General features: G+C 40.2%; 1 protein-coding gene across 7 annotated transcripts in view; it reads right to left on the reverse strand.

Moving 5' to 3' along the window:
* The window catches only part of ltbp1 (latent transforming growth factor beta binding protein 1), a 94,970-nt gene extending 85,667 nt beyond the window's left edge, over positions 1-9,303 (reverse strand). For 3 of the 7 annotated variants that reach the window (XM_051867250.1, XM_051867255.1, XM_051867252.1), the window contains exons 1-2: positions 8,453-9,303; positions 7,276-7,346 (exon numbers count right to left, since the gene is read on the reverse strand). In XM_051867250.1, the coding sequence (XP_051723210.1) occupies positions 7,276-7,346; positions 8,453-8,781 (400 nt within the window). In that variant the 5' untranslated portion in view covers positions 8,782-9,303. The remainder of the gene's footprint in view (positions 1-7,275; positions 7,347-8,452) is intronic. The other 4 variants (XM_051867253.1, XM_051867256.1, XM_051867249.1 and 1 more) reach the window with 2 other exon arrangements.
* Between the last annotated feature and the right edge of the window lie 7,178 nt (positions 9,304-16,481).

The raw sequence follows: 16,481 nt of genomic DNA on the forward strand, positions 1-16,481 counted from the left end.
CCAATAAAGAACTCAAGGAAAGTCTGAGAAGCTTCTAAATGCATATCACATGTTGAATCCAAACACAAAAACTCCTCAAGGAAGAGAGAACAACAAGGTGGCAGTCATTCTATAGACCGAAACTAGGCTCACTTCATGACATCCGTTCAAACAGCTTTCAAACATGTCTGCTAGTTTTTCACAGTCACAATCAATTCTGTTTCTCAGAAATCTGTTAAGTTATATTTTAACACTGCATCCTAACCAACAAGATTCCAGTAACAAGCCATTTTTCTACCTGGACACGGATTAACATGAAGCTTTTATTGCTTGTCGCTTTATGTCCGTTATGACAAGCGTATCTATCTGTCTATATTACCATTTCAGTCATATCCAACTCTTGGTGATTCTCTGGCCATCTCTCGCCATATGCGAGAGACTGTCCATGAATTTTCTTGCCAATGTTTTTGCGGGGTAGGTTGCCAGGTCTTTCCCCAACCCTCCCCATTTACATGGCATGGCTCACACATACACACGCATTCACACCTACGGCCAATTTGGCCAATCCATATAACCATGGGAGAAAACTGAAGCACTTGGAGGAAACTGGGGAGAACATGCAAACTGCACACAGAATTGACTCCTGGCTCAGCCGGGGCTCAAACCGGGAGCCTTCTTGCTGTGAGGCGACAGTGCTGCACCTGCCGGTCTCATTTAAATTGGGACATAAAGTTCACTAAGGGCTTAATCACTACTGCTTAGTCTGAACTAAGTTGCACCATTTGTTCTTAAGGCAAGACTTAGCTAGTTCTCCGTAAAGTAATGTGCAGTTGAACAGAAACAGAATAAGCATAATACTATGTACTATATACACTGATCAGGCATAACATTATGACCACCTTCCTAATATTGTGTTGGTCCCCCTTTTGCTGCCAAAACAGCCCTGAATCGTCAAGGCATGGACTCCAGTAGACCCCTGAAGGTGTGCTGTGGTATCTGGCACCAAGATGTTAGCAGCAGATCCTTTAAGTCCTGTAAGTTGCGAGGTGGGGCCTCCATGGATCGGACTTGTTTGTTCAACTCATCCCACAGATGCTTGATTGGATTGAGATCAGGGGAAAAACTTGTGATACTCAAACCATTATTGAACCATTTTTACTTTGTGGCAGGGTGCATTATCCTCCTGAAAGAGGCCACAGCTACCAGGGAATACCGTTTTTCATGAAAGGGTGTACATGGTCTGCAACAATGCTTAGGTAGGTGGTACGTGTCAAAGTAACATCCACATGGGTGGCAGGACCCAAGGTTTCCCAGCAGAACATTGCCCAAAGCATCACACTGCCTCCGCCGGCTTGCCTTCTTCCCATAGCGCATCCTGGTGCCATGTGTTCCCCAGGTAAGCACTGCACACGCACCCGGCCATCCACGTGATGTGAAAGAAAATTTGATTGATCCGATCAAGCCACCTTCTTCCATTGCTTTGTGGTCCAGTTCTGATGCTCACATGCCCACTGTTGGTGCTTTCGGTGGTGGACAGGGGTCGGCATGGGCACCCTGACTGGTCTGCAGCTATGCAGCCCCAAACGCAACAAACTGTGATGCACTGTGTGTTCTGACACCTTTCTATCAGAACCAGCATTAACTTCTTAAGCAATTTGAGCTACAGTAGCTCATCTGTTGAATCGGACCTCATCGGACCTTAATGTATTTTTTTGTGTGTTGAAACCCTGGCATGCTCAAATGACAGGGTAAGGCACAATGCAAAGTTCACCGTTAAGATTGGTTTCATGCTGGAGAGCTGCTAAGAACTCATTTACTCACATAAAGTTCCCTCTCTCCAAATATAAACGAGTGTAAATGTCAACATCATTTATCTGTCAGTTAAAACATGAGCTCATTGATGCAATCCAATTGGTCTGCCAGTTTTTTCCAACTATTACTCCTGGTTGAAGTCTTCCGTAAATATTTAGTTTATATGTAGGGTTATGTTTCAACTAAGTTTAATAGTGCAATGCTCAAATATTTAGCAGTGCATGTAAGTTGGCCACTGGTCTACATTGTTATTTATTTATAGGACATGATGAGCCAAAAACGAACCTGGATTAAGACTCTTCCTGTTCTGTTAGAGATAAAGAACTGGAGTGCAATATCCTGGTGGTAAAATAAGAAGGCCAATATCCGAGTGCCCCTCTGCACTGTACAATAACAGGACTCCTGGATGACTGACAGCTCCGGATAAAACACTTCACCTACGAAGTTCCATGCAGCTCGGAAGAACCAGCCAGGAAAAACAAAAGCTGCTTCTATTCAGACAATTCTCTTTGTTAGCACTTTCTGAGTGAGGTGAGCGTTAAAACCTGAAAAATCAAACCCCATTAAACATTTAGCAGGAAAATTTACGATCAGGTCTATCTTTTGAGACAGGAGAGGTGGAGAGCGGAGACATAGTAATTCTAAAACACAAATGGAGAGGAAGATATATAGAGACAAGGGGAGGTACTGGCTACAACCTGGACTTTTTCATTTTTCCCCTATATAGAAAAATATATGAGCAATGAAACCGATGAAAAATAGTAGACCCATGATTAATTCTAGCTGCTATGTCCCAGTCATCATGAATTACAACATCTAATGCTGCTGTCAGATGAACGAAAAAGGTCATATTTTATTCTTAATTTACTTACATAATACATAATGGTGACCCTATCATAAGGCACGTTTATGGGCTGACGCCAGCGATTTGGCAGAAATACTGGATTCTGTTCTAAGAGAATAACCTTTCACAAAAGGTTGGCATAACATAAAAACAAATGGTTTAGTGACAATATAGTGGTATAACATAATAAAAACAATATAAACCCAAGATCTCCTGAGTCAGCAGAAAAACGGTCATAGAGACATTTTCTGAGGCGTTAAAGAGGCTTCCCTTTTCCACACTCAATTTTCCTGCAAGGTCTTCCATTAAAAACGTTCTGTTACATTTCAGCTCAAATTTAAGGGCTCTCAGGCCACTCACTGTGCAGCTGACATCAAACTATAGACGCCTCTATTGAAAATAAAAGGGATGGCTAAGCAGGAATGTGCTCTGGGTTCGCTCCAGATGGCCTGCAAAGTGATTCTTCTGCCCGTGTAAACAGGGCCTCTTTTTGTAAACATGGGGTTCTCTTTTTCTCCCTCTTTGTCTCACTATTATATATATTATATATATATATATATATATATATATATATATACACACACACACACACACACAGTATCTCACAGAAGTGAGTACACCCCTCACATTTTTGTAAATATTTTATTATATCTTTTCATGTGACAACACTGAAGAAATGACACTTTGCTACAATGTAAAGTAGTGAGTGTACAGCTTGTATAACAGTGAAAATTTGCTGTCCCCTCAAAATAACTCAACACAAAGCCATTAATGTCTAAACCGCTGGCCACAAAAGTGAGTACACCCCTAAGTGAAAATGTCCAAATTGGGACCGAAGTGTCAATATTTTGTGTGGCCACCATTATTTTCCAGCGGTGCCTTAACCCTCTTGGGCATGGAGTTCACCAGAGCTTCACAGGTTGCCACTGGAGTCCTCTTCCACTCCATGACAACATCACAGAGCTGGTGGATGGTAGAGACCTTGCGCTCCTCCACCTTCCATTTGAGGTTGCTCAATAGGGTTTAGGTCTGGAGACATTCTTTAGCAAAGCAGTGGTCGTCTTGGAGGTGTGTTTGGGGTCGTTATCATGTTGGAATACTGCCCTGCGGCCCAGTCTCCAAAGAAAGGGGATCATGCTCTGCTTCAGTATGTCACAGTACATGTTGGCATTCATGGTTCCCTCAATGAACTGTAGCTCCCCAGTGCCGGCAGCACTCATGCAGCCCCAGACCATGACACTCCCACCACCATGCTTGACTGTAGGCAAGACACACTTGTCTTTGTACTCCTCACCCGTTTGCCGCCACACACGCTTGACACCATCTGAACCAAATAAGTTTATCTTGGTCTCATCAGACCACAGGACATGGTTCCAGTAATCCATGTCCTTAGTCTGCTTGTCTTCAGCAAACTGTTTGCAGGCTTTCTTGTGCATCATCTTTAGAAGAGGCTTCCTTCTGGGACGACAGCCATGCAGACCAATTTGATGCAATGTGTGGCGTATGGTCTGAGCACTGAGAGGCTGACCCCCCACCCCTTCAACCTCTGCAGCAATGCTGGCAACACTCATATGTCTATTTCCCAAACACAACCTCTGGATATGACGCTGAGCATGTGCACTCAACTTCTTTGGTCGACCATGGCGAGGCCTGTTCTGAGTGGAACCTGTCCTGTTAAACCGCTGTATGGTCTTGGTCACCGTGCTGCAGCTCAGTTTCAGGGTCTTGGCAATCTTCTTATAGCCTACGCCATCTTTATGTAGAGCAACAATTCTTTTTTTCAGATCCTCAGAGAGTTCTTTGCCATGAGGTGCCATGTTGAACTTCCAGTGACCAGTATGAGAGAGTGAGAGCGATAACACCAAATTTAACACACCTGCTCCTCATTCACACCTGAGACCTTGTAACACTAACGAGTCACATGACACCGGTGAGAGAAAATAGCTAATTGGGCCCAATTTTGACATTTTTACTTAGGGGTGTACTCACTTTTGTGGCCAGCGGTTTAGATATTAATGGCTGTGTGTTGAGTTATTTTGAGGGGACAGCAAATTTAAACTGTTATACAAGCTGTACACTCACTACTTTACATTGTAGCAGACTTTACTGTGTATTAGTGTTGGGGATTTTTAGTGACTCTAGTGCAGCTTATATCGTTCTACCAGAGTAGGTCGTAACAAGTGACTGTCTTTATGAATGAGTCACTGAATAATTCACTCAACCAATTCCTTCAAAAGCAATGATTAGTTCAGCAGTGAAAAAAAATACAGAATCACTTATTTACAGATTACACTCATTTACAATACCATTTGTTCAAGATCAAAATGCCACTACTGTGTTTTCTTGGAGAGGTGTGACAATGAATTCTTCTTTAGCTTTGTTTGGAAATTTTTCCTTAGAAAAATGACAAGGACAAAAGTAACTGGCAATATTGGTACAATATTGCTATTCTAAAGGTTTTAGACCAACTCGTGGTTCTGTAGTGCTTTCAAAACATCAGTCTGTTTAAGCAGTCCAACAAATAGTCCCACCCCACTCACGTATTTGGTTAAATCAGTGTTGCTGTGTCAGGCTCAAACAAATAGAGCAGTATCTTAATAGTGTTTCCACTTTTAAAGAAATCAACCTGATTAAATGGTTGACATGTAGTCGTCTCAAAATATTAAGCTGTAAAAAGATAAAGTATCTGCCACTGAAAAATTACAAACTATCTGCAAAAACCCATATTCTCTATGGCTTAGTAGTTTGCAGAAAAGCCCCTGAGAAACAAAACCATATCCATCAAATATAGAACCAAGACTGACTTTAATGTATGAGTAAGATCACGGATGAAATTGTCTGCATAATCACTGCACTAGTAAAATGTACACCTGATGTTCGACGGAAGGCTCCAAGACAAAACACTTTGTCAAAATGCAGCAGACATCCAAGACACAATCTTGGAGGTACCATAGACCATACACACAAAATTTCAATTTATCATTCCTGAAAAACAAGGGGAAGGAAGGAGGAATGTCACTGGAGACGGGATGTAGACACAATATTGATCGTCTAGGATATGTGTAAAAGGTGGGTAAGAGGAATGTGTGCTGGAGGTAAGACTCAGACAGAGGGTGGAGGCGCAACTCCTGCTTTTCCTCAGTGGCCTCCACGTACTTCCACACATACAGTGGCCGGTTCTTATATAACCTGCTGGCAGTAACACACAGGCTAAGGACAAACTGATCCAGCCCTTTCACTGGGTTATCATACTCTCTGCAGTACTCCCCCAGTACTACTACTATCTTTGTTTTCTATTATTATATTTCAAGTTTTGTGCCTGTGTATTTTCTGTCTATTATATTAACTGAAACATTTCAGTCATTTACAGAATTTTAAAATGCTGATAGATTATTCAAAAATCTGTCATGTTTTGCATTTCTTTACATTACAAACCCCATAGTTTTACTTCACATGTTGATGCTCTGATTTTGTGTGCGATAGCTTGCAGATTAATGTTTAGATTTGCTTGTAACTTGAACATGTTGTGATATACTGTGTTTGCTGATATACGCTATCACATACCATCCGCCGCCACCACTTAAGATCTGACGGAGACCGTTTTGTCTCCACTCACAGGTGGGCACTGCAGCTGTCTGTCTGGTTATTTATGAAGGACGCTATAAAATGCCTCAGCTTATGACACTTTTTCTACAGCAACTGCTCATGGCATTAAAGAGATAGTTTAGGCAAAAATGAAAATTCATTTACTCATTTACTTACCCTCATGTTGTTCCAAACCTGTATGACTTTAATTCTTCAGTGAAACACACAAAAAATATTTTGAAAAGTTTTTGTCCATTCAATAAAAGTCAAAGGGGTCCAAAACAACACTTGACCCCACTGACTTTCATTGCATTGCGACAAAAAAAAAAACATTTTAAAGTATCTTTTGTGTGTGTGTGTGTGTGTGTGTGTGTGTGTTTATTCCACAAAATAATTAAAGTCATACAGGTTTGGAATGACATAAAACCCTTATGTTGACCCAAACCTGTATGACTTTAATTCTTCTGTGATGACAGAACTTTCAACCATCCCTTTAAGACATTTCTGACATATAGAGCTCTAAACCATTAGTTTAATATGTGAATTTAATTCTTCTTGCTTATATTTAGTACGCCTTTGCATCCAGAGGGTGTTTCTGAACAATGCATTGCAGTGAGACTATGGAGCAAGACAGCTGAATGTCTTGCTCAAAAGCACATAGCGTGGGTTTGGAGCCAAAGGGGCATAAGTGTAAATCCGAAACCTCAGTATGTGATCAGTAAATGATGTCCAGAATTGGTAACTCTTAGATGATCCCTAAACACGATGGAACCTGCAACTTTTGTGTTAAAAGCTTAAGCCCTTCCTAATCAGACAATCTCAACCCCCTCTTCCAGACTGGTTAACTAATTTTGTTGAAAACGAATTTTACTTGAGACCCACCATCTGTAGCAAAACTAAAGCAAATACACCATTCTGAACTTGACTTCCAGGGTGATTAAAGGGATTCCCTTGTCCAAGCAAGTTTTTAAGGTAAGTTCAAGTGGTGTAGTGCAGAACAAAGATTTAAGAGAACCCAAGCACATGCATGATACAAAAGAATCGTCATAACTCACGTTTTGTGCAGCGCTGAGATCCTGGGGTCTTGCTCCAACCAACACAGCACTGCCCCCCACAGACGTTCACTCTGCAATGACATCAACAGTCACACTCACGCACAAACCGAATGAACATACTAACCTTACTGTAACCCCCAGACACCCCCCACCCCCACCCCGGTAAATCTCCTCGCCCACCCAGAGCGGTTTCTGACATAAGTCTGCTCTCACTGAAGTGACGTGAGGGCCCGGGGCCAAAGCTGGTTGAGGCTCCAATATAATCAGTCCTCTTATTCCCACTGTGCTATTTCATACTGTACTTCACTGCAAAGTAAGAGGAACTGATCCAAAGTACAGAAAATATGAAGAAATACAAGGCTGGGATACACTCAATACTCTTTGTGATTATAGGGAATGTGGAAAAATCTTGTGAATGGCCTGCTGAAACTTTTTAAGGGGCATCAGGTTCATTGCTAGGGGAGCCGGTAGCCTACATTTAAACTGGCTCATGTGGCTTCCTGAAACAACAGATGTTACTGTGCTTTTTTAGAATGTTATGATCACTGTAGACTCGCTGCCTTATTGAATTTATCTGCGCTTAATGACATCTGGCTGTTAACACATCACTGGCGATCAAAAGCAAGATTCAAACCTCCAATGGAATTACAACATTCACATTCTTATTTCTATTAACAGTTTAAGTTTCTCATTACAATGCACACATCACTTATAGTTTATAGAATTTTGCTTTCATATCATTTTTTTCTTATGGCTAATTTTTATATTTATTTTTAACAGCTCAGGTCAGTAATTGATTTGACTAATATTTGTACCAATCTTCAGTTTTCAACGTAATCAATAACAGCACCTTTTGGTGGGTCTCTAAAGAAAAGCACTCAATATTGGTATTCACTGTCAGGTAAAGTAACTTGTTAATTGTTTGGATAATGAACTTTGTGACCTTTTAGACTGCAAAACAACTTTGGATAAAAACATTTTTAAAAAAAATACTAATATTCATTTATCAAAATATAACACAAAATCACAATATGTGATTTTTGCAATTCATTATGTTTTTACTGTTGTAATTGGTATCGTTTCGTACATCATAATTATCATTCTAATAAAAAAAGTATATTGTTCTACATTCAATGTAAAGTGTTATATACTTTAATATATTTGCCTCTGATCTTACCCTGACACTTTCATATGATGGCTGGTTGTGTGTCGGCCAGGCTGCGCGTCCTGGCGGATCGGAATGCTCGGGTTCGGTTGGTGACCCATTCTGCGGGTACGGACCTGGCCGCCGAAGCTGGCTTTGAGCTCCACATTGTAGGAGTGTGGCTGTCCCGACGCTCCTGAGAGCGATGAAATGGAGCTCACGTGAACCCCGTCCGTACCGCTCGGTCCCGGCTGCAGTACGTACAGTTTCCTGAAGCCGCTCTTATCCGCCGAAATCAAAGCCGGAGAAATAAATAACGTTAGAGAAACAATGATGTCCCACATGAGCACAGCCATATCCATTAGAAGTGAAAGTGTAGGGGAAGTTTTAAAGAAACACTCTGTACTATATATATACACACACACTATAGAAAGAAAGATACAAAAATAAAACTATAGAAGTGCAGCTACACTCTGTCGCGTGTGAAGCAGTTGTAAACCCTTGCGCGCTGTCATCTATTCGCCGTAAGAAAACACATAACTTAAAAGAGTGGGAAAATGCTTGGAGTGAAAGAAAGTTTCAAAGCACGAAACGGAAATCGGGGAAATCGGGAGTCAAGGAGGCGAGAGAGTTCGCGTGCGCGCAATTTGAGCTCGAGCAGAAGTTTGAAAACTCTTAGAAAAGTTTGAGCGCGTGTGTGTGTGTGCAAGGGCAGGAGTTTGTGCTCGAGCTCCATATAGCCAATCTCCTGCAGACATGACGTCAGGGATGGAGCTCTTATTGGAACACACATGTGGGGCTGAACCCTTAAACCAAAGAAGAAGAAAAAAAAAAAAACGAAGAACTCTGCAGACTTATGAATTTGAAGGTGGGGGTCGTTTGTAAAAATGTCAGATAAGAGCATCCATCATAAGTCAAGTCTGTCATATAGATTGCAGCATCAGTTCCGCTGTTCCTCACATCTCTTTATGAAAAATAAGTTATTCCAGTGCATTGAGCATCAAATGGGGACTAAATATTATACACAAGTAAACAAAAATGCCATTAGAATCAAATACTGGCTATGACATGCACCCTATAATGCGATTAAGGCAGTGCTGTGATTAAGCTGAAACTCATGTAGACAGAATAATACAATTATGCGCATAATTAGGGTAACCATAATCACAGTATCTGTTTTAACCACATTTCTTTTCCAAAATGCACATGTGTGGAAGAAAAACTACACTTTGAGGGAGCTCTAGAAATAGGGTTATTACTTACATATTTTAAAATAATAATATCAACTGAAACCTAATGTAAAGTGTTAAATTTTAGATATAAAAAAAAATGGCTGGGTATGCTAGAAAATGGCCATTTTATATTTGTAAAAACGAAAAAAAAAAATAAAAAAAAGAACCCTGGTTCCCTGATGTAACAGGAACGAGCATTGTGTCAGTTAGCTGATGCTAATGGGGAAAACTCCTGTTAACAGAATCAGAATTTGTTGTGAAGAGATCCACATCTGCACGGCCGAAGGTGCACCATATCGTGTTCACCATCTGGGGGTGGACTCTCCATTCCCCCATCGGTGGCCCACCTTGGGACAGCATGTCCGCTCCTATATTCAAAGAGCCTGGCACGTGAACTACCCTCAGCAAGCGGAGGTTCTTCTGTGCCCATAGGAGAAGGTGGCTCGCCAGTCTGTGAAGAGGGCGAGACCTGACACCTCCCTGGTGGTTTATGAAGGCAATCACCATCCTGTTGTCCGAGCGGACCAGGACATGATGACCCTTTAAGTTCTGTCCAGAAGTCCTTGAAGGCCAAGGTTACCGCCATCATTTCTAGATGCTTGATGTGCCAACTCATCAAGAGAGTCGCCCATGAGACGAAGGCTATTTTGACCAAGCCATCTTGGAGGCGTCCATCACAACCACTTTCCTTCTGGAAACAGAGCCCAGTTTTATCCCGATCTGATAGAAACGGGGAGATTTCCAGGGGACCAAGGCCTTGACACAGCCATTGGTCACTCTTGAGAGAGCCGAGCCTGCATCTGAGCTGAATCGAACACTACTCTCAGGAAGGAAATTTGTTGGCTAAGAAGCATCGAGCTCTTGCTAAATTTGACTCAACATCCCAAGTCACTCAGATGACTGAGGAGCAGGGATCTGTGAGCGCATAGCTCCTGTCTCAATTGGGCTAAAAGCAGCCAATCGTTGAGGTAGTTGAGTATGCGGATCCCCATCTGCCTCAGAGGGGAGAGAGCTGCGTCTACTCACTTCATAAAAGTACGCGGAGCCAGAGAGAGTCCGAATGGAAGGACTGTATATTGGTATGCCACCCCCTCGAACGTGAATCTAAAGAATGGTCTGTGGTGGGGGGCTACCTGGATATGAAAGTAGGCGTTTTTCAGATCTACCGATATAAACCAATCCCCCTGGGAATCTGTGCAAAGATTTAGCAAATGATTGAAGTGGTACAGGCTGCATCTCGTGCTGAAGTGAGAGAGCGACACCTGTTACAGCACTGAGAGGAGGGGAAATGCCCTTTTCGTGAAAATGTAAGATTTTCGTTTGAAGAGCTGCAGGCTGCATCTCGTGCTATAAATTTGCTCTTTTAGATATGGCCGAATGGGGAGGAGAGATCTCTGAATCAGCTTGCTTGCTAAGCGTTGTCAGTCCACTGCGAGACTCATTTGATAGCGACAAGTGGTGAGAGAGAGCGGCTTCAGTCTTCTTCGGGCAGCGAGATGATCTTCACGCTGAAGAAGAAAGATTCTGATCTGACAAGTGTCCCAGTGTGACTGATATAGGCAGTGAACCCCACCCCTTTTGGCGGGCTGAAACGTTATTTTTCGGTGCAGTTGCACAGATGTGAACCAATCAGGATTCGGGGAAAACACAAGTTTTCCTCATAAGTGTCAGCTAACTGATGCAATGCAAAGTGAACTGTATCAAAAAGGAACAGCAACACCAAGGCATATTAATTAAACTCTTTGCGGACGAATATCAACAAAATGGAAGTTAAAAGTAGCAAGTAAACTAGTTGAAATAGGTTTGTCTATGTAATGTAAGTATCTTAATCTGAATAATTCCATACCCTGATTATTGGCAATAATAATTAGACTGTACAAATATAGCTATTGAAATGTAGCCTATTATTATTGTGTTTTTCTAGGATAAGGGCACACTACACAACCTGCCAATATTTTCATCTGTCTAATTTGGCTTACTTCTAATTTGGCTCTTTCAACCTGGCCAGTTTGGGACATCATTTGACTGCCCAGCTAGCTGAGCTGAACACCAGCTTGGCCATCTTCTGGTTAAGCTGCAGGGTATTAAAATTATACACAAATGTATAAACAACTATATTCTTATTTGCATTTTATTTACCTGCTGGAAAAAAAGAAGCTTAAATCAGCTTAAGCTGGTCTTAGTGGTTTTGGATGAAAAAGTTTTTTAACCCATCAGAACCATTAATTTATTCTGTTGATTTACTTAATAAGTGGCACTTATTAAGTAACTGTCAGAAACACTGAATCAGTGCAGTCCATGTTGATCTATGCAGTTATGTGATCCAAATGACTTTCTCCCTACAGCATGCCTGACTGCTTACCAGCTCTAAATCTGACTTTGAGAGCCTTCTGCCCATGAACGGGGACCCTATAGCCTCCCTACACGTCAAAAACCGGATCCTATTAATACATTCAGCATTTACACACCCTCCTGTTTCGACACACAAATAGATGAACATACCTCCATTCTTTCACACGCTCACAATTCCCTAAACTTAGCCGAAAGTCACTGTCCTCCTACAAATGCTTGTTATCTGGATTACCAGAACGTCTTTACCGCATTACTGAAAGGTGACTCAGAAACATCCTTAGATCAAGACCATTTTAGGCCTAGACCGAGCTCAGCCCACTTTAGGATATGCGTGGGTGAGACAGCCAGAGAGACAGATAGAAAGACAAGGAATACCATTACTCATAAGCTTTGGAGTATTTGGAAGGAGATCTTAGACTGATTTATTGATTGAATGAGATCATCCTTGAGAAGAACCAAATGTCTTGGTAGAAGTTGTTCTGTTTCTACAAAACCTAATAAGTGACAAACAGTCCCATTTTTATGATGTAAATGCACAAACACTCTCTTCTGTGAAGATTACTGCTGAATTAGAGTTATGTTTTCATCAATTGATGATCTCTATTTGAATAAAAAGACAGGACTAATGGCTAGAGTTGAAAGGAGGATTCAGTTAAGGAACAGAGAGAGAGAGAGAGAGAGAGAGAGAGAGAGAGAGAGAGAGAGAGAGAGAGAGAGAGACAGTGCTGTCATAAAGTTATTCTTGGGTCACAGCTATTTATAGTTTAAAAATAATGACCATCATAACTAAAAGAGAAGCGGGAGAGACAGACAGAGAGAGAGAGAGAGAGAGAGAGAGAGAGAGAGAGAGAGAGAGAGAGAGAGAGAGAGAGAGAGAGAGAGAGAGAAAGTAATGGCAAGACATTGGCATGCTTCAACAAAGTAGTTTACACCATGCCCTCTTATATCCAGTTATCTTATTTTGGTCTGCGAATCAATATAACTTGCATCAAAACGTCAGTGGTAATTTGTACTCAATACATAGACACTAAAGAAGGCCTGAGAGTCAACATGTTTGTAAAAAGTCTTTCCTCCCATGTGATTAATGAAAAACAGTAAATTAACTTACTGATTGTGAATCAATATTGCGGTTTTGAATACTCCCAACTCTCATATTCTGCTCTCTAAATATCCCTAAGATCACAAATTTATCACTGATTTTATCATCCAGAAGGTGAAAATCATAAATCACTTATAAATGTAATAGGACACCTCTCCTTGATCGTTCATACAATTTGAGGTAAAAATTTTTTATCACAAATACTGGATGAATACTTCACATAAAGGACAGTATACTTTCTTCTGGATCACAAAAAAAAAAAAAAAAAGATACTTTGGAATTCACTGATGTCTAAACAACACTAGACCCCACTGATTTTCATTGTATGGACAAAGAACACAGACATTATTCAAAAGATCTCAGGTTATACAGGTTTGGAACAACATGAGGGTGAGTAAATGATGACCAAACTATCATTTTTGGGTGAACAACCCCTTTAGAGCTGTGTTCAAATCCTTCATTTCTAAACTCACCTCTTGGGAATATCTGAGTCTCTGCTGCTTCATCTGTACAGTATAGCGCCTGGAATGCAAAAGATCAATTGTGTCAAACACAATCAACTTTTACGACTTTATATAAACTGACAGAGAACATAATGCAGGGCCCATTGGGTTCTTAAGTTGTTCATTTGTGCGTGAGACGGCAGAAACACAATTAAATGATACGGCAGCCACATGCAGCCCACAAAGGGAGGACAGGAACTTCACACTGTATCAGTGATATCACCACAGCCCTGTGGGAGGAAGGAGAGCTGTGCTAGGGAATTAACAGTTTATGTAGCTAAAAATGTGCTTTGTGATTGTTGTCAGAGCCAGCAGGGCAGCTCCGGTGGGAGGGACGCAGATGTCTTCTGTCAGCAACTCTCTACTGTAATATGGGGTTTTCAAACAATGTTTTGGTTTTAGATGCTACCTGAGCTACAATATTTGCCATTTGGACTGCATCCTTTAGAAAAAGTGAGGATAGCTTAATATTTATTTTAGGCACATCTTGCTGTCTTCAAAAAGTATAGAGTATTGCCTGGTTGAGGTATTTTTGTAGGCCAAAACCCAGAAAGCGAGTTAGCATTAACACTTCCGGTTCCAGCGTCCAAAATAAATGTTTTTTTTTTGTTTGTTTGTTTTTTTTAAATAGGTTTTTGGGTAAATGTCTGAAGATATACTGCTCAAGATATTTTCACATTTTATTCTACAACATTAAATACATAAGTAATACACCCTTGTGATTTTTTTAAAACCTTTTATTTGTCTTGAAAGGCGACTGCTAAGAAGTAGCTAAAATGTCCTAAATTGTGGCTAGGTTGTCCGGAACATTCCATGCTAGTGTTTTTGGTATTTTTCACAAAATTTTAATGTGAATTTTTTTTTTTTTAAATCAACACTTGAATGTCGGTAAGTTTCATAAAAAGCAACATTTTGCACAAAAAGCTGAGGAAATTTCAAAGCATAAGCAATGCTTTTAACGCTTGTTTCTGCTGCTTTTTGTGTTTTGATCTGGAGATAGTCTTTCAAAAGATACGTAATAGAGCCCAGTGAAAACTCGGAAATGGCGTGTCTCAAATGACGGAAAATTTCGTCAATGGCAGGTAAAGATTTAAATGTAATTACACAGAACAGGTAAACTCACCTACTCACTCCACAGCCTTAAAATCATGTTCTTGCTAACTATTCAAACTCAAACTTACAGGGATTTTTTAAGACTGAAAAAGTTGTCGAAAGTTTAGTGATGAAGTCATGCGACTGTGTCGTTTGTTAGCCTACGTTTAGCATTTTGCTTCTGCTGATTTTATTTAGGCTTTAAAGTTCATTAAAAGTTGTGTACATTTGTGAATATTATCATGAAGATCAAAACATGTAAGAATCCTATACTTTTGTTGGTCACAGAGCTTATTTTCTGAAATAATCCAAAAGGAAATGAAAAACATCATATTGGGTTTTTGTTGAAGAGAACAAGGGTGATGCTTACTTCCGGGTTGACGTACAAAAATATAACTGCACTATTCAGAACGAAGTAGTGCTGGTCTGTTCTATTCACTTTTTGAATAATGTATTATATTAGACATGTATGTGGCATTGTAATCGAACAGCTCTGCTACAGTGTATTCACATTGCGTAATCTCTGGAAAAAGTTCACTTGGTTGTTCCCAGAACAGACACAGGATGTTTGCTTTAAGTCAGCTTCATGTTTCTTAGCCCCCAGCTTTCCTGTAGGTTTTCGGAGGCAATTTACCAGGCAATATTCTTGCATCAGTTGTACATAAATAGCCGAATATTATGAATAACCAAACACTGCCAATTTTCTTGTTTCTCTTAACGGTCAAGCGTAAATGAAATGTTCTCACAATGAAAGCTAATTACTAACAGATATTCTCTAATGTTCAAATACCATGCAGAAAAATTACTGGCATGATGTAATTTCTCTGAGGACAGGCGCAGAGAGACGCGAAAGCAAGACAGGCGTCAGACAGGAAGTCTAGATTTGTGAATGAGATGGTTATATATAAATCCGTCTAAATTTTCATTGGAATACAGAGATATTTTGAAAGCTGGTATTGGACAATCAAATAAATCAACATTCAATGAGTAATCTTACAGCAGAAAGGCTCGCAAACTCTCGACAATGACAGTTACCTAATTTCATATCTATCAAAAGTTTGTGGTCAGTAGATTTTTGTTTTTAAAATAAATGAATTCTTTTATTCAGCAAGGACTCCTTCAATTGATCAAAAGTGAAAGATGTATGTGAACTTTCTACTGATCAAAAAATGTATCTCCGTTTCCACAAAAATATTAAACAGCACAACTGTTTTCAACATGTTTCTTGAGAACCAAATTTAGCATTATTTCTGAAGGATCATGTGATCATGAAGACTGTAGTAATGATGCTGAAAATTCAAAATAGAAAATACATTTTAAATTTTGATCAAATTCATGCAGCTTTGGTGAGCTTAAATTAAAAAAAAAAAAAAAAAATCTTACCAACCTTAAACTTCTGAACGGTAATGTACCTAGATATCTTAATCAAATATGGGCTTTTCAAACTTGAAACTGTCAACCCACACCCATAACTCTTGTTTTAAATTAACAAATGCAAAATGCTGTTTAGCCCAGGGTTTAAAGTTGCCTTAAAAACATTAACCCAAGGTTAAGTTTAGTGTGGGGGAAATAGCAAACAGGCTTTTAGATTCTTGTCACCAAGCATTTGGACTTGATTCAATCTACTGTACTTCGGTACTGACCTAGACTCAGTCTTGAATTAGCTTGTCTTGACTACAACACTGACACAATATATATGATGTTGTGTGACCAAGATGTCAGTTGTGCGAATCCTTTAATATTAACACATTAAAAAAAAAACAAGCACAAAGAGTAAAGAAAGG

Source organism: Ctenopharyngodon idella, chromosome 17 (assembly GCF_019924925.1).
Source record: "Ctenopharyngodon idella isolate HZGC_01 chromosome 17, HZGC01, whole genome shotgun sequence".
Lineage (NCBI taxonomy): Eukaryota > Metazoa > Chordata > Actinopteri > Cypriniformes > Xenocyprididae > Ctenopharyngodon > Ctenopharyngodon idella.